The sequence below is a fragment of the Ostrinia nubilalis genome, chromosome 23 (assembly GCF_963855985.1).
Source record: "Ostrinia nubilalis chromosome 23, ilOstNubi1.1, whole genome shotgun sequence".
Classification (NCBI taxonomy): Eukaryota; Metazoa; Arthropoda; class Insecta; order Lepidoptera; family Crambidae; genus Ostrinia; species Ostrinia nubilalis.
Genome location: NC_087110.1, coordinates 10660681 through 10679742, shown reverse-complemented (window position 1 = coordinate 10679742; position 19062 = coordinate 10660681). Strand labels below are relative to the sequence as shown.

The 19062-nt window shown below is 35.6% G+C and overlaps 2 protein-coding genes across 2 annotated transcripts in view; one reads left to right on the top strand and one right to left on the bottom strand.

The window, feature by feature from the left end:
• LOC135083494 (juvenile hormone epoxide hydrolase-like) overlaps window positions 1-19062 on the bottom strand; it is a 118369-nt gene that overhangs the window by 78124 nt on the left and 21183 nt on the right. The gene's annotated exons all lie outside the window — the stretch shown is intronic.
• On the top strand, window positions 3089-17588 carry LOC135083529 (uncharacterized). Its single transcript, XM_063978296.1, has 4 exons — window positions 3089-3222; window positions 15638-15762; window positions 16279-16469; window positions 16910-17588. Exons 1-4 carry the CDS (start codon window positions 3189-3191, stop codon window positions 17382-17384), a joined length of 825 nt encoding a protein of 274 aa, XP_063834366.1. The 5' UTR covers window positions 3089-3188; the 3' UTR covers window positions 17385-17588.

The following is a 19062-nucleotide window of genomic DNA, read 5'->3' as shown; positions in this document are numbered from 1 at the left end:
GTAGCAGATTCGAATCTCGCCAAAGCCAAGATGTTAGTGTGATGATAACCATGGGTTTTATAACTTACATAACTTTATTCAAATATTTATGTATGTTTCAAAACTTATTGCACGGACAGAGAAACAGGCAAAATGGGATAAATGCCATAGAGCTGGTAGAGACTAAGTCATAAGGGCAAAAGGCATAGTGATGTGTCAATGAATTTCAAGTGACATTTTTCCTACAAAGTTCAAATTAAATTAAAACATAATAACATGTAACTAAAAAATAAAATCGATTAAAATGCCAAAGACACGACACAACTTACGACAAACAGCTGCGTAAACATCACAAAACAAAACACAAACCAGTTTTAAAACTATTTTTAAACAAAATCACGTTATTACCATGTGATCCTACCGAATCAAAACTTCACTGCACACTCCAATCCACAATAGTTCAACTGTCTTCTCTAATTGACCGGGTTATAATAATAGTCCCTTTGATTGCAATATAAATCTTAGTGCACGGGGATAGAGTCGAAATTTCCGTAATTCACTTTTGCTACACGTCTGGTGCGCCCGATCGATTGCTGTATACTAAAGTACTATCGTGTGGAGTATTTAAATTATCTCCAATTTATTTGTATACTGTTAAACGTTTGTATATTTTATCTTTAGTTGACAAAAAAATGTAGTAAATATGAGACGTTCGTAGCAATTATGTTGCGTTGCGATAGTTCCTTAACTAAATATCTATTTATATCTATTACATCTCTGCCCTAGAACTTTCTAAATAAATATCGGGACTATTCCCACCTCTCTCTCCCACCGCTGCAACTCCTGTGTAGCCAGGATCTACAGCTTGACCGCCAATAACCCAACCAGTGAAGATCAAGTTTGTCCCGGGGAAAGTTAAACTGTCATTGGACCCGCAACGAAATTAATCAGAAGAACATAGGAGGAGTTCGAAATTAAGGTTCGACTTCCCTCCGTTGCAAAGCGGATGACAGGTGACAAACAAAGGTTTAGTAGATAACAATGAACTAAATACCAGATGTTTCAGCTCTGTTATGTATTTTACATAAATGTAGTCTAATTTAGATTGCCGCTACTACCTGTGTAGGTTCTTTGATAGAGGAAAAATATTAAAAATAAAAGAAAAAAATAATGCCTTTCTTTTAAAATTATTAAACATGAAACTAGAAGTAAAAATTTCTTTATTTCTATAGACTATTTAAATAGAACTTACAAATCGTCAAATATTTTGCTCTTAGGAGCCTCTCTTCTCCTCCTCCACTAGGTGGACCGACGATCTGGTGAAGGTTGCGGGAGGTGCCTGGTTGCGAGCAGCGCACGACCGGTCTTTGTGGAAATCCTTGGGGGATGCCTTTATCCAGCAGTGGACGTCTTTCAGCAGAAACGAACGAACGAACGAACGAACGAGGGAGCCTCTACATCTCTCATAATCTTTTTACCCTACCAGCGCTTCGAGACCAACAATTGGCAAGTGCTGAGAAGAAGCGCCGCAACAAACTCAGTCACACTGTCTGCCTGTTGATATAAATCATGATTATTCTAAAAGCCTCCTAAGGTAAGTCGAACGGTTTCGGTAAAAAGAAGGTACAAAGTAAGGAAAATGTAGTTTTTAATTACACCTTAGTTGCACTTAAATAGTTTTTAAGTCAAGGCTGTTACATTACAATGCCTCAAACAGACCGTGGGTGGCTTAAAAAACTTGCCCTCCAAATCTTAATTATTTCCTATCATTTCATTAAATCCGTCGCCAGTATTTAAAAAATAATATAATCTAGAAAGAAATAGTAGTCACTAAAAGAAAAAAATATATAAAAACTAGCTTTCCGCCCGCGGCTTCGCCCGCGTGGAATTTTGTCTGTCACAGAAAAACTTTATCGCGCGCGTCCCTGTTTCAAAAACCGGGATAAAAACTATCCTAAGTCCTTTCCTGGGACTCAAACTATCTCTATGCCAAATTTCATCAAGATCAGTTCAGTAGTTTAGGCGTGAAAGCAAGACAGACGTTACTTTCGCATTATTTTATAATATTAGTATAGAAGTATAGATTCAATCCAGTGACTCTAGTGGGCCAAGTCACTGGAAGACTCGTTACTACGATCAAACAAAATTTAAACAATTAATTGCTGTTAGAATGCCCCAATTATGTTAAGCTTTACATAAATCTATAATCAAAACAAATCTAAATCATCAATGATTTTTTTTCGGGTCACAAGACGTAGTGTAGACAGGCCTCCCACTAGGTGGACCGACGATCTGGTGCAGGTCGAAAACGCCTGGATGCGGGTAGAGCGGAATAATCTTTGTGGAATTTTTTGCGGGAGGCCTTTGTTCAGCATTCACCGTTTGACTGAAACTAACGCCCGTATTCACAAACGATGCTTGCTTCAGTGAAGCAGCAAATTGGAACCACAGCGTTGAATAGAGCTCTGTGATTGGTTCGTGTGTCACCCTGTGCGTCCACGCGCACTATGAAGCCTCATAGTATTTTTTGTGAATACGGACGTAATTAACGATTCAAAAAATCCTAGGTCTCTTGAAGAGGACCAGATGAATCAATGAGCCGCCGAACACATGGCTCAATTGACCGATGGCTCTACCCCGAAACTTTATTATTTTGTTATCCCGAAAATCAGGTTGATTTAAGCCTGCAATTTCCTAACCAAATTGTAGACATTTCATTCTTAAAAGTTAAAGGTTTTTGAATAAACAAATAGGGCCAATACTAATTTTCACATTATTTTATGTCTAATATTAATAAATGAACTTATCTTTGATTACAAAACGAAATAATTATAAGACTACATAAACGTTCATCTCTACCTCAGCCTTTTATCAAGTCCTATTTACACCTCCCAAATCCAATTACTACAGCCTGCGCGTCGCGATAAGGCATCCATTTTCCACACAACAATAAAACTAAAGGGATGTGAGGAGAGGGATGCAAGAGGGAATCCCTCAACCACGCCTCGTGCCCTCATTGGTCGATGCACTCAGCCCATCCACCAATGAGAGAGCTGCATTTGTGATTCGAAATTCGAATTTGGATCACTTTTTATGCCAGTCGCCTTTCAAGCTTTGGCGGATCAACGTTATTTTTTAACCGACATAAAAAAGGAGGGGTTTAATTAGTGTGGTGTTTCGTTGATTGTGTTTGTGGTGTGTTTGTTTATATGCCAACCGTGACGGATATTACGGGGACTAACGGTAAGTTATTTTTAAGAAGACCATAAATAAAATTAATCCTTTTTTAGAAAATTGGAAAATATAGCTAAGGCAAGGATTACAGCTAACTAAGAATACAATCATCCAGTTAAAACTCGAGCTAAAGAAGTTAGTTCTGAATAACCAACAATAAAATCATACATTATAGGATGACTCTACCTGAATGAGAAACGAGAGAAATAGAAAATGAAAAATCTTTATCTTTGTCTAAGAACTTAAGTTACGATTATGCTGATAAAAGAGTATCCTCACATTTTAACCGATCTAATACCAACATCTAATAACAATGTTATTTGTTTTAAATCTATATCATTCATATAAAAATTCAGTCAACATTACATACTATACAACTTTGCAAATGCATTCTTGCTGCGATTTCAACTGATATTCATTTGAGAAGTAAAAGACAAGATCATTTACAAAGCATGCACAAACAAAAGTGATTTTTCATCCACTTGTAAGCCCATCTCAGAGACCCTTCGATAATATTCATCACATTCGACATTAATTTACATAAAATATGTTAAAAACAAAAACAAATAGAAATCAAAACAATACAAGCATTACGATCACAACAAATATTAAAGGAAAGAACAGAACAAAACACAATCGCGTAGAATTCAAAAACAACAATAAAAGCTCTATTCAAAAGCTACACAACTTCAAGTATTATCTTAAAGGAACAACAAGCATTATAATTAAACAAGAATATTATTATTAGAAGAACAGTAAAGCTAATGAGTGCTTTGTTAAATATAGCACATCCGGTGATAAGGCATCCGCCGACTACAGTTGATTTTAGTCGAATATTACATTAAAATAATGTTTTCAGTTGTAATAACTGAGATAATTATAGCAAATCAGTGTGTGGTTAGGAATAATTATAACATCATTAAGTTCTTTCACAAGGCAGTTGAGCTATTTACTACCTACGTTTCTTCTATCATGTCAAAATGCGTTCTTTCACCATCGTCTTAGACCATCATTGAAGAACATTTTATCTATAGCAAAAAACCTTTAGGTTAATTCAAGTGCAATCTGTCATTTCAATCTATTCTATTTGTCATTTAGCTTGTTAAATCTGTGCTCAATAAAGTGCACAATATTTAAGCAGGATATGGTTGCACGCGGATTTTTAGAGAGTTAAATCTTTTGGCCAATAGAAAACGTCATAATAGTTATTATATGAACTGGGATTGGTCAATGACTTTTGAAATTAAAATCCGATGGCCTGAAAAAATCGGTTTTCCAACAAACGTCAGTTACGCGCAAGGAGGTTTAGCTATTTATCCATGGAAGTTAATAAGGGAGAAGACATAAGACTAATTTTATTATTTGCCTGCCGCGACCCGGTTTTTACGAACAATGACGATGACGAACGATGAACCAGTAACGAGGAACACACTTAGCAATGCTTCCAGGTTGCGCCTCGATATCAATTAAGTAACATTTTTCGTTAAGTTTACTTTATGGCCAACTAAAGGACTTTTGCCGTCTCCATGGACAAACTCGAAGTATGATAACTACAGTCATTGTCAAAATTTTGCACTGCCATTGCCGCTGGATACCATATATCGCTACTATATTCATAGATAATAGACTTTCAGTTAATCGTCAAAATTGACATTGTTTTTTAAATAACAACAAATGGTATGATGAATTTTTAAATGTGATATTTTTATAAAGGTAAGTCCCCAAAACAACATTTGATAGCCTATTTTCTTTCGTTGGCATCTAAGTTCCTGTTTTCTACATATATGTTACTACTACCTATTTGATAAGTAACTAAAAACTTTGTCATTTTTTCCGGGTGAACAAAAGCCCTACAATAAATCACCTATTTTTACCTAGTAGGTATACCCTTCATATTTATGCTAGACGTGTTGCAAAGACAATAATAATTATTATTAGCATAGCATGCCATAGGTACTACTCGTACCTATGTACGTGTGGAATGGCTCACATACTACCCGTTCGCGCTAAGTTTGCCGCCCTTCTGACCGACCGCACCAACAAACCACACTACCAGTAGTGTCGTGGGGAATATTTTTTCCCTTCTACACTACCAAGCCAGTAGTGTCGTGGGTTATTTATAAGGACCATACATCTTCATTCCCATCGACACTACTCCATAACTAAACGCGCGTCCCCTCCCCCAACCGCGATTAAAGGCAATCGGTTAGTGATTAAACGCAATAAATGTGTCTTATTTTATGCAAATACACAATTCTTATCAATATTAATAAATAAAAAACATTCTAAATATAGTTTGTTATAGTTATAGACGTTTCCCTTCGAGTGACGTCATATCGCCAGCGGCAAACTTAAAGCGAACGGATAGTAATTAAGCTGTAAATACCTATACCCTTGAGCCATGTGCGTGTGGACTGAGTTACTTAGGGCTGTTATGGATATGTAGTTTCGGTTATGGATACGGTTACGGATATAGGAATAATATTATATCGGTTTCGGTTACGGATATTTTTTTCGGTTCATTCATGGTCGCACACTTTACATCGAATTAAAAGTAATAAATAATATAAATTTATACTAGATGGCATTATAAAGGTAAATCAGACTGTTTTGCCTTTACATATAATGCTATACAAAAACAATTAAAACTGCCTACATCCGAAACTTTTAAATCGGTTACGGTTTTGGATAACCGAAAGTTTCGGTTACGGATATCCCTGGACAGAGTGATCTTTTCAAAAAACTCATCCAACACAACCAAATGAGAGGATTTGGGATATAACTGTGAAAACTTCATAGTAAGGTATTCAATTTGTGAAACCTAAACATCGAAAGCTATAACTAATTTAATAAATCTACTGTCTGGGCAGCGCAGTTCTTTCACAATTATTCAAGTTTTATTTATTCATTCATTCATTTAATTTAAAGCAAGAAGTTATGAAGAAACAAATTTTATGGCTTAACTGCTCTAACTTGCTCAAAACTAAACAAATGTACATTATAGAGCTGCTTCAATAAAACAAGGAGGTATGAATTTTTTAATATTTTTATTTTTTTTTGGCAGCCTTTACTAGGCAGATTCAGTGGAGAACCTTCTGTTCTCTATTAAACAAAATCTTTTAATTAATATTATACACACTGATTGCTTCCCTTCTTGCCAGTCTGGTGAATGCATGCGCATTAAGTAAATCAAATAAATTGTTAAAATGCTCCAGAAAAGTGGCTGTTGCCACAGATCCTGCAGGCAGCTCATCTAAAACAATATTACAAGTTTTAGTTAAGTAATCAGATATTTTAACAGCATTTCTTAAAATAAAGAAAAGGGAGAAGAAACTAAAAAGATAATAATTTGATAGATAAGTTATCCAAACAATATATTGGGCACTAGCGGCCGCCCGCGACTGCGTATGCGTGGACCCTGTTTTACCCCTATAGCCTATAATGTTATTCTGTGTTATAAAAAATAATACTGTAAGGTTTAATTAAAATCCGTTCAGTAGTTTTTGCGTGAAAGAGTAACATTCATAATACTCTTTTAATTTAATTTTAATTTGTACACCGCAAAGGTAAGTCATGTTGATACCATTTTAAATGCTGACTTAACACCTTATGTAGGTACCTACACATGTTTAAACAAATAAATGTATCTTTATCTTTATACTCGCATAAACATACATTCACACACACTTTCGCATTTAAATAATATTATGTAAGATATTAAACCTTGGATTCCAGAGAAATTATTGTATTTCCCCGCAAAGAGGTTTCCTGTTTCAATATATGACAAAGCTCCTGAAATTGGCCTTTGTAAAGCCTGTAACGTTGCCTGAACAGAAGCTCTGGTATGTCTTCAAAATTTTCTTCATATATTCTGGCTAATTCTCTCATTTTCCGCCTTCTCCGCAATTCTTCCCTGTGGGCAGCCCACAAGAAATGTAAAGTATTCATTTCGTTAGATTTTGTATCAAATAGTAGGATAGGGCTATTTGAAAAATAGCATCTGACAGTTTTGGTGGTAAAAAAAATATGATAGAAATAAAACCTTGACATTGGCAGCGGGGCGCCACCGTCAATACCGGATCGCTGGTTCCGATTTTTGCCATGTTGGAAACTATATAGTTGAACGACGGTAGCGCCCCCTTATCAATGAGTTTGGTGGGACAGTTCAGTTTAGGCATAGAGTTTAGGTCATCTTTAAGATGTTTTTATATGTCATTGGATTGGAGGGAGGAATGATTGATGAAAGTTTACATTAGAGCTATAAAATAATAATTTAGTTATGTAAAGACAGCCTAATATAAGTCCCTCTGTTAAAATTACATAATATATTTAATTTAATGAAGACATTTTTATATATAGGTATATTTAATAAATAACACTGTGATTAAATCTGGATTTATCTGTAATTTACTATAAAGTGAATTTTAAAAACAAACTAATACAAAAACCATAAACAAAATCGTATCATTTTCGGTCTTATTTAAAACATTACACTAATTGTCAAAAATGACAAATAAAAAAAACTGTACGAATTCGAGCTAATTATTTTCATTGTAAATGGTTAAACTTTAAATGGTTTTCAGATTATGATGCACCAAATCAAATGAACACAGTAAATAATGACAATAATTTAATCTAGGTGGAGAGATGTGGGTGTGCGAGGGAAGGGGTCAATCTTAATGTTAGATTTTATCAAATACCTACTCAATACTCAATACGTTTATTGCTTCCATAATAGTAATATAGGTGTTACAATGTGATAATACAGTTAACCCTTATTCAAATGCGAGCTGGTATGCATTTTTTTTACAAAGTTGAAGTGGATTTTGGGTAATTGTGGGTCACTTATTTCATATTTTTGATCAAAATTTATTAAAAAATAGGGGAAGGGGTAGTTTTTTGGGTGGTAAATAATTTACCATTATCCATTCATGACTACAAATTATTCAATGTTGGTGGTAAAATAGTTACCATTGTCCGTTTTGGTTTATTTTTGGTTCTTGACTAGTGACTTCCTCTTGGTTCTACCTATATTTTATTAAATATTTTGGGAATGAAATAATATTGTTTTTATAAAAATTATATTTATTAATATTGGTCATTATGCTTACAATTATTATGCTTACCTTGAGTCTGAAACTAACAATAAATTCACTAATTACGTAATGTCAAAACGTTACGTAAACAGTTATCAAAATAACTTAAAATTTCTCCAAATATTTATTTAGTTTTATTTGTACACATACAAAAAACAACAGTTATTTTTATATATCATCAAAGTTTGTCAAGACGGGATCGGACAGTGGTAAACTATTTACCACTTCTTTAAAATGTCTAAACTATATGAATAAATCAATTTCAGACGCTGCCTATAAGTGAGACTATACAATAAATGTTATAGTTTAGGATTTTGAATCGAAAAAACACTTAACAGAATTTTCGTTGAACAAAGTTTCAAAAATACCAAAAACGCGCGCTAAAAACTTGAAATTTTTCACACCAAAACCGTTTGGTTGACTTTGACATTACCTGACAGTGACAAATGACGTTGAAAAGTTGTAAGATGGCATAGATAAGTAAAAAAATATATTTAAAAATATAAATAAGTGACCACGATATCTTTATGTATAACCATATCGAAAATTAGGATCCTTTTTTAAAAGTAAACGAAGTGGTAATATATCTACCTTTATTTGAATAAGGGTTAAAAACTGTTGTAAAGCCTATGAAAATGACGAAAAGAGATATTAGCCCAGACCAACATTTATCGTGCCTTTCTAAGCATTAAAAATCATTAAGCTACAAGCACATCAAACAAAGGGTTATAATACTTATACTAGCTTTCCGCCCGCGGCTTCGCCCGCGTGGAATTTTGTCTGTCACCGAAATACATTACCGTGCGCGTCCTGTTTCAAAAACCGGGATAAAAACTATCTATGTCCTTTCCCGGGAGTTAAACTATCTCTATGCCAAATTTCATCAAAATCGGTTGAAAGCAAGACAGACAGAGTTCCTTTTGCATTTATAATATTGGTATGGGTAGTATAAATTTATAGCATTAAAACTAAGACACAAATCATTTTAGGCACTCTAGCTGCAACTGCATACTGACAACTGTTTTCTACATACACACATACACGGTACTGCTCGAGCAGTTGTGACTACTTCGGCACGGTGAAATTTCAGTTGCCAGGTATATTTTATACTGACTGCTCGAGCAAATATTACAAAGTAGCAGTGGTTCCTCTTCCTCAAAATCAATGTTGCTACTGATTTGAATGAAAATGAAATTGTGACCTGTTGAGCAGTTTCACTACCAACTACTCCAGCAGTTATCAATGGTAGATTCAAGCTGTTGACTGGCTGCAAAAGCGGTCCGTGCCTTTATGTTGACCACTGGCTAATTGCTCGAACTGTCCGTGTATGGCGGGCCCAAACAGACTAATTTTTGCGCATGATAATTTATTTTATGAAAGTTCTGTAGCTCTACCATAAGTTTAACCTTACCAAGTGCGTACAAAATGCATGGCAGATTGCACAGCGCCCCTAGCGGTGAACGGCAGAAGTTTGTGTAAGTTACAGTTAGTAGCAGCTAGTCGTTAAGAGCCATTTTACATTTTCGTGCGAATTTCTAAGATTTTGGAAGCATGAATTACTATCTTAAGCAACACCCAGAGATTATTTAATAACTGCGAAAGATAGGTCAATCCTTGGTGTTGACCATTAATGAAACGGATTTACTAAACCTCTTTTGCTTAATTCACAGTGCCCCATCTCCCACAACCATTTTACGGAAAAATTGCCGCAGACTCATTTTCAAAGTCCTGTATCTATTATTTATGCTCATATAATAAGCTTAAAAATATATAGTAATCATCGGACATATATTCTTGTAGTCCATTAATGAAATAGATTCTTGAATTTCATTACCATTATTGAGTAAAATCTAAAAATAATTTGCCAAATTTGAAGATTAACGTCACATTTTGATCGTGGTTTTTGATTTAAAAACACAGCAATAACTGCAACAAAAGTATCCCAAAATAAAGAATATTCATTGTAGAATTGATTTCTACAATTATTGTTTAAATATTAGTAACCACTTTGTCAAAATGTTGATGTGAATATCAGTATAAATTACAATGCGCAAGCCGACATCGATTAGTATGGCGCGAGCGCCCGTCAAGGCAGGACCTGTGTCATTTTTCCCGCCGTGACGTTTACGTGCGTTCGTATCGTAAAGCGGTGATTTGTACGGCGACCAAATACATTTGATACTATGCCGAGAGGCTGTTTCGAGTCGGCCGGCCGAGCAGAAATTAAAATGATGAATTTTAATTTCTTTGACGGATCTGGGTGTAACTATGTATAATATGTAGGTACCATGTATTTAATTTAATAAATAAATTATAAAAAAGTATATCCATTATGCTAGCACCCTTAACACAAGCATATTGGTTGCCTACTTTTGGACTAGATGGCGCTGTGAAATTGTTCAAAGATTCGTTTATTTATTTATCCGCTTTGAGTTTTGTTTCGTGAAGAAGAAAAAGAAGCGTTTTGTTTCGAAAGGGCAGCTTTGTTGTTAAATCCATACTAATAAAAGAGGAAAGATTTAATTGTTTGTTTGTTTGTTTGTTTGTTTGGAGGCAATAGGCTCCGAAAAATAATTCTTTCACGATTTAGAATCCTAATTTTTTTCTATGTAGGCTATAAAATATTTTCAAAAACTTTAGTACAAAATCTTTGATAAAATTCCACGTTCAATAAATAAATTAGATAACATATGAATACTTTTTTTTCAGTACGATTTTAGTATGTTTATTTTATGCATAATGTATTAACTTCTAAAATATACATATATCCTATTGATAGATGACGTGCTTCGTATTTTATTAAAATTATTACCTGACTATGATGTTAAAAAGGTGTGGAATGTTATTTTGGAGATAACTTGGTTCCATAGAAATATAGAGAGATGCTAAGTAATGCGCTGAGTTCGAAACTCAGTGTGGAAAGTGTCTTTTGTTATGTGTGTGGTAAGTAAGGACGTTTATAAATCACAACACAGTCTCAGGGAAACACCAAACAGTTTATTGACGTCACACACAGAATAACTGTCCACGATAAGAAGGAGTAAGAAGTAGATAGATAACAAGGTCACAAATCACAGTAGAATATCGAAACAGAAATTTACATAAAACTAACTAGGTCACGAATGTATTAAGCGCGCGCGCAATGTTTTTATGCAAAATCGACAGCTGACTAAGATTGACTGGCGCGCGTCAGGCGAACGCGGCGGCTGCGGCGGGGGGCGTTCATCTACGGAACCGGTTGGCCCGACCGCCGCCGCTCGCGCCGTGCTGATCGTGCATTCACAAAAATATCTACTAATAAAACGAATTGCGCGCGGTGTTTGTGCGTTTAACTAGATTGACAAAAGTTATACAAAAATAAGTATGCTATTTATTATACACAGTGTAGTTACGTTAAGTAGGTTTAGTACAGATACATATTTATAATATTTTTACAATTATGTTAATTTAAGATAAACTATGAAAAATATATATTAACTTAATTTTAAGAGGTTAAACGCCACACTCAGTGTCGTATTAGAAATTCACACACACAAAGAAATCAAATTATTATGTTCGAATAATCTTTATTACTACGCAAGCAATATAAACTGTTTACATAATGACGTCGGTACTGTCATCATTGCTTTCACAAGCAATATGTTCCAATTTGTCCCTTGTACCATTTCCCTTTAGTTTCGGTGATCTGTGCTTGTTTCTAAGTTGATATCAATGAAATATTCCTTAGAACTTTTGATTTATTTATTTTTTTATTTTGTCACGTGTTTGAAAAATCAAGGTCAGAGTACAATAAAATAACAAGTGAAAACGTAACATTGCATTGCAACTCGCAATTTTGCAATATTGATGAGGAGATTCCATTGGAAAGTCTGTATTTATTCCTAGGATTCCCCTAACACCATCAAATTCAAGAGAATTCAAGAGAGTTCAGTTTCCCATCTCATGCTTAGGGACCACGGTTTAAAATAGTGTGGTTGCATAGAGCCTGCAACGGGCAACCGCGTGCGCAGCTGCTCATACTAATTTTCGATAAAAAGCAAGTGTTGGCGCCCTCACGAGTTTTAGCGGAGTTCCATATGGTAGCGGGAGTAGACTTAATGGAAATCTATGCTTCTCCGACGGCCAGTTGTATGTGTAATACTCCAGAGTATGCGCACACAATAGCTGGTGATTTTAGCACCTGAAGTAAAAACAAAAAAACATTGTTTACAAAGAAATCTGCGGCAGGTGTAGTGTTTTAATTTTGTTTTAGAAAGATCTCATAATTTTGTAAGTATTCAAATATTGAAACATAATAATTTGTAGATTTTATATAAAAAAATATAATCACATATTTTAGCAAAATTAATTTTCTTAGAATATTTTAATTCTATTAGAACCATTTTCCACTTCATCGCAGAAGAAGCGGGCAAAAAGCTAGTATGAAATATGTAGTATTGCCCGCGGCTTCACCCGCTTGAAATTTAGTTTGTCACAGATCGTCATAAATTATAGCCTATATAGTCCAGTCATTTAAGCTTAAATTAGGTAATGTTCCTTATAGAAACAAAAACTACTCGACGGATTTTAACGAAACTTGGTACAATTATTCTTCATCCACCTGGGCAGGTTATAGTATACTTAGGAATTCCCACGGGAACAGGAATTAGCGGGAAAATCCTTTTGTATGAAAAATCTAAACGCTTAACGGAAGTTAGACGCTTGAAATTTGGCATGTAGGTACCTTAGTAAACTCAAAGCTTAGTTACAACAAGGAATTCCCGAAATTCCCACAGGAATTAGCGGGAAAATCCTTTTGTATGAAAAATCTAAACCGCTTAAGTAGACCTGAAGTGATGCAGTGACCGCGCGCTCTCCGCCCTCTATCTCGAAAACAGTTCACCGTATAAAAAAAGTTTTTAAACAAAATTTGTAGAGAATTTAGTATTCTACAATATTGATAATAAATACAAATAGCAAAAAACCCATAGGAAATGAGATATTTCTAAAAAAAGCGCAAAAAAAACGATTTTTGTGACCGTTGACCTTGAAATTAATTAGTTGCTTACACCCTACCATATGTAGGTTTTGAGACAACTTTTAGGGTGTCAATATACACGTATTTACAGACTTACAGCTGGGTATCTCGAATTCCGAGGTGAACTTACTATAATGACTGGACTATATACATACATTGTTATTCTGGTCGATGCCAGGGATGGATGAGGTCTTCTAGTTCAGGGTTCATGGCGTAGGTCTCAGGCAAAATGAAATCCACTCGTAGAAATTAATAAACTCAGTGTATTCACGAAAATAATTACACACAGCACTACAGTCGTATCGGAACTGAGTGAACCAAAGGTCCTGCGATAGGAACTTCCGACCCGAGTGATAGTTGAACACAGACTGCCTAGTACTGCTGTACTGTACTGTAAAGTTTCATCAAAATCTGTTCAGTAGTTTTTGCGTGAAAGTGTTACAAACATCCAGACATCCACACAAACTTTCGTATTTATAATATTAGTAAGACTAGTAAGATAGTAAAATGAATTATTTTAGTTATTTGTTTACTTATAATAATATTTATTTATTTATTTCTTAGCTCTGTCTGATAATGGATCTGGAGGAGATGCAACGGCAACCTCCGTAACAAAACAATATAACCCTAGGATGGAGTTTGGGCTTGTATGATTCGCCTTGACGAATATTTCGTATCCAGGGCCCGATGATGGAGCTGTAAGGGGGCAGATTTTTTTTTCTCTATGTGACTGTCTTTTTTTCGTACTTAAATATATTTTACATATTATACCTATTCGTGTTTCATTATGAATCGAAATATAAAAGACTTATTAAACTCTATTAAAAATTTAAATTAATTTATCAAGTTTGAATACCTCATTCTACCTTAAAATTAATAACTTAAATCAAGTGTTAATACGGTCACGGCTCAAGATTTTTTTGTCCATTTCAGCGTTCTTTTTACTCTTTTGACGTTGCGTTGACAGCTTTTACCTAAATTCGCGCGGAATATTTTTGTGAAATGGCTCTTAAAGTTTTTTTGCAGTTTTACAAAACACTCCATCCACTATGTCATCCACTCCATCCAGTAGGTACCTATCCATATTTCTGCTTACAAATCCAGACATAAGTGTAATAAGTTATATTATGGTAAATTTATGTTCAAATTTAAGCAAAAAGCATTCTGTGTTTATAAAATATGTTTATTTGCACCTAGTTTATCAATCACCATGTTATTTCCATGCTTTCTATCCAGTCGACTGCTCTAACGACAAGGGTGGGCAGTCGTTGAGATGACAGCGCGAAAATCGTCGGCATCCACTAATTATGACCCTTATGTACCACTATATTGACAAAGTTCTCCGTCTTCGTACGCGATATTGGAAATTTGGCATCTACCATCGGCTGAATGACATTAGGCGTTGTCTGGCTTTGATATTCAATTTTCAACTGTATTACCTTGACAATCAGTTCAACAAAATTGATTACTAGAAAATTATTTGACAGACGATTTCTACTCTCGACAAATGCATTTGAATTACCCCACTTGTCAGTCACCTTCGTAAGGTACGGTATAATGGTGGTTTTATACAAATTCCATGATGATTGGATAGGATGAAAAGATGATGATCTTTGGCAGACATTACACAGACATCATTATACGTTATTGTATAAAAACTTTTCTGACGAACTCAGAAAAGTTTTTATACAATAACTTAAAGCTTTCCAGTTATTCTGCCAAACAATTTACTACAGAATCTGTAAGATCATAAGATGAAGAAAAGACAGTGTTTACGTTTTTTTCCGAAAGTTTTTCCAATTTGTCTTCACAAGAAACGGTCTTAGACTTCAACGAAACTAAACATACAATAAAATCCACGGTTTTTACATAAAAAAAGCGAACTTAATGCTTCGTTTGTTCACCTGCGTACTTAATAGATTACAGAAATATAATTTAAGGCAGAATCTAGAATTGTGTAGAAAATATAGTCATTAGATAGAATAGAATAGAATAGAATACCTTTATTCAGCATTAACATTTATATGTATACATGTACAGAGGTTAAATTACTGAGCCATGCTGAAAAGGCGCCCGCTCAGCGAAAATCGTGACATGACACAAGTCGTCAAGTCACGAAGCTGGTTTTCAGCGAGTACCAACATGGGGGTTACTATATGGTTACTATTCTACGCCAGATAAGCGCCCTTTTGACAGTGACGGTTCATCGATATATATATACATATAGATCGATTCCTTTGAACAAAAACATGATTTTATATCGATAGCATTTAATAAGCCCTAAGATTATGATGATGTGTCTCTCCTCCAGTATACCCAACCTCAATGGCTTCGGACCAGGAGTCGTCCGATGAAGAGCCTGACAGCGAGATGCTGAGCGACGACCTGTGTCTGCCGGACAGTGATGATGAAAGGCACATCCCGAGGAGTGTCCAGGTTGGTAGCATCTTCATCATCACTGCTAAACTCCCCCAATGATTTCCATATTGCATTCATAGCGGACTTCATCCAGCTACCTTTATGAGTAAATCTGTTCAAGCAACGGGTGGGTTACGTTGCGTTTTCCGATATCATGTACCTAAACTATATTCTGCATAGCATTTCAGCCATTGCATTGGCAGGCCACTGCGGGAAAGCATCTCCTGAATTCAGCAATTGAACTACTGTTGGACATAAAACGTCTTTTTTACCACTTTTCATCCGCGGATTCGAACATAGATTCAGGTAGTGCAGGACTAGTCAATTTAAAAGTCTTCAAAATCCTAACAGTGAACATCTTATGGTTGAAGAAAACATTTCGCGTAGATAATCAAAACCGAGCCTTAAGGATACAGAAATTTTAGTTATAGCTTCAAGTTTATATCAATCAGTGTCACTATCTAAAACACAATCTCCTGTTATCCTGGTGGAATTACCAATCCTAAAGCAACTCATCTAGTTCCCTTCTCGCAGAACATCTCCGACGATATCCCAGCACTCAACTCCTGCCTCCTACGGCCTCCTCGGAAGCTGTTCACCAACTGCCGCGAGCGATGGCGACAGCAGAACGTCAGCGGTGCCTTTGCTGAGCTGAGAAGATTGGTGCCGACCCATCCGCCGGATAAGAAACTGTCGAAGAACGAGATCTTGAGGATGGCTATCAGGTTGGAACTTTTAAGATCTTCTCTTCTTGTTTTTGTATGTCTTTACCATTTTATTTGAGATTGACCCTATCCATTAATTACCATCCAGGATTAATAACAGTTTAAACAGGGCTACTCCCTAACACCCAAGTTTATGGTCTTTGTTTGTATGACGAACTACACTCAAGCATGTTCGAAATAGGTAGCCCCGTGAAACCCCGGCAAAACTACACGGGTAGGTAGGCAATTTTTTAGGTAAAACACAAGGATGGGTTGGACCATCTAACTTAAACAAACGTCAAAAGTCTGTCAAACTCCAAAAAACACCAGTTATTTGTGCCATGCTACAGGTTGTTTAGATATGAAGTGGAGCGCGGTTAAAAAATTAAAACCTCATAGTCTTTTTTTTTGTGGATTTTGCAGCGCCTATCGGTTATACTTATTCAAAATATTTGTTTCAGATACATCGGCCTCCTCTGCGAAGTTCTAGAATGGCAGAAGAACCACGGCCTTTCAATGAACAAGGAAAACACAGCCAACCTTGCGATCAAGTGCGAGTCTCCCCACAGTCCTCAATCCAGGAGACTGCGCCTCAAAAGGCCGTATTACAACGAAGAAGACTGCCCCAAACCTAAGATCTGTAACGACATGGACTACCCAAAGTACGGGAATGAGGAGAACGAGGATCTGATGAGAAGGAACTGCCAAAGACCGAGTAGACCAGACGTTTACTTTGGGAAAGACCATCTAAGGGTGTTAAGGAATCAGTACTACTTTTCTCCAAGATGGCGGCAGAATATTCCGTTCAGGAATATAGCAGACAGGAATGGGAATAACCTGCTGATGATAGCTCCAGCACAGAACGGGAAAGAAGATGGAAAGACTCAGAATGGGATGAATGGGAAAGATAAAGAGGCCAAAGATGGAAGCAAGTAAGTGTATTATTGGAAACTTTTAAAATATTGTGTTTTTGTATGTTAGATATTTTTTTGTTGGATCATTGTAAATATTTTTTATTGTTGCATTATCGTGTATGATAAAGTGAGTTTGAAAGGATGTATTTAGATAACAATTTCATTTATAATAATGGAATTTAAAATATCTTATTCTTAGTTAAAATATAAAAGAACAAAATATTAATTACGATATCTTTTATTTTAAAACTAGATAGGTAATCATTTTATGTAAGTTTAAAACTGACATAAAAAGTTATAACTAAGTTAGTTTCTTTACAAAAGCTGAAGCTTGAAGCCACAATAGCCGAACGGTGTAGGGGTCGGACTGGCCGACTCGTGATCCGGGGACTTCTACCCGCCGCCGCTCGACTATTGTGGTGAGCTCACTCGTCGTGACACAATCATATTTAGCTTAGTACGAGGGGCTAACGGGACTATTAGTAATTTGTGTAATAACAAATTACTAATTTACAAAAAAAATCTAACTTAAAATTGCCAGGAAAGCTGTCATTTTCATCCACTTTTTGTTTTGCTCGTATCAGAAGAAACTTTTACCTATGTACCGAGAGACAACTTCCCATATAAGGGTGTGTGAAAGACAATAGAGGTTGATCATCCCTCATAAGGACCTTTCTCTAGTCGAATCAATACTATTCGCTATCCTACTCATGCAAAAGAGGCGTGTCTCGACCACGCCTACCGACGACCAACAGCGAGTATAGGAAATTGTATAAACTCCGCATCTATTACATCACTGTCAGTTTGATCACAGAATAATAATAAGTACTACGTACAGAAGTTTTACTTCGCGAAGGTATTTAAAAAAATGTATGCTCAATGTCATTAACAATATGGTGTAATTTAGCCTGTCTCAAGAGTCAAGCACCATTTTGTTGACAAACGTCAGTGATCGGCACTGCGCCGAAGCTATAGGGCTGACTTCGGTAAAATGATGTGACGTGAGGTGCCAAACTGCGGAAAATGGCAAAGGAAATACATGATTTAGCATGAATTATCATGAATTATATTAACTACTTATTTACCTCTCAGTGTCTTGAGGCAACTTAAAAAAGTACATTCTGTGTTTTTATTATTATTTAGGCAGTTAAATACTGCACAGTATTTAGTACACCATTTTCTTTATTTTCTTCCATCATACACAAGAATACGCGTGCGTGAGGCAATATTCGCTCGTATGTGAGGCCTTGTCCAATAGTATCCTGTAGGTGGGCCATCGTGCGTGTTTTGTTTTCGATGTAAACTCGCGGAGATGAACAGGCCTGGTTTGATATACAACTTACGACGACATCAATCTAATTACTTATTATGCGATATTGGCCTCCGAAAAAATGTTAGTAATGTTCACCAATTGTTTTACCTAATTCCTACAGGGTGAAATTAAAATCGTTGGCATCCTTTTAAAATAAAGACTAGATAAATTAGTTTGATGTGCTGTCGTCTGTAAAAGGTTTTAATTTGGCATTTTAACTCATTGGTATTGTCTCATATTTGGGGAATGCACTTTACCATGAGTAGAGTCTTATAAGTATTCATTAACGGATGCCAATGATTTAAAACTCAAAAAACTCATTTATTTTTGCAAATAGGCTTTTAATTAAAAAGCACTTTTACACATCCCAATATTAACTCTACCACTG

Excerpts from the sequence above, each read along its gene's own strand:
- LOC135083529 (XM_063978296.1), top strand. The coding sequence starts at position 3,189 with ATGCCAACCGTGACGGATATTACGGGGACTAACG. Across the intron at positions 15,763-16,278 it reads ACATCCCGAGGAGTGTCCAG|AACATCTCCGACGATATCCC; the intron begins GTTGGTAGCATC and ends CCCTTCTCGCAG. Across the intron at positions 16,470-16,909 it reads ATCTTGAGGATGGCTATCAG|ATACATCGGCCTCCTCTGCG; the intron begins GTTGGAACTTTT and ends TATTTGTTTCAG.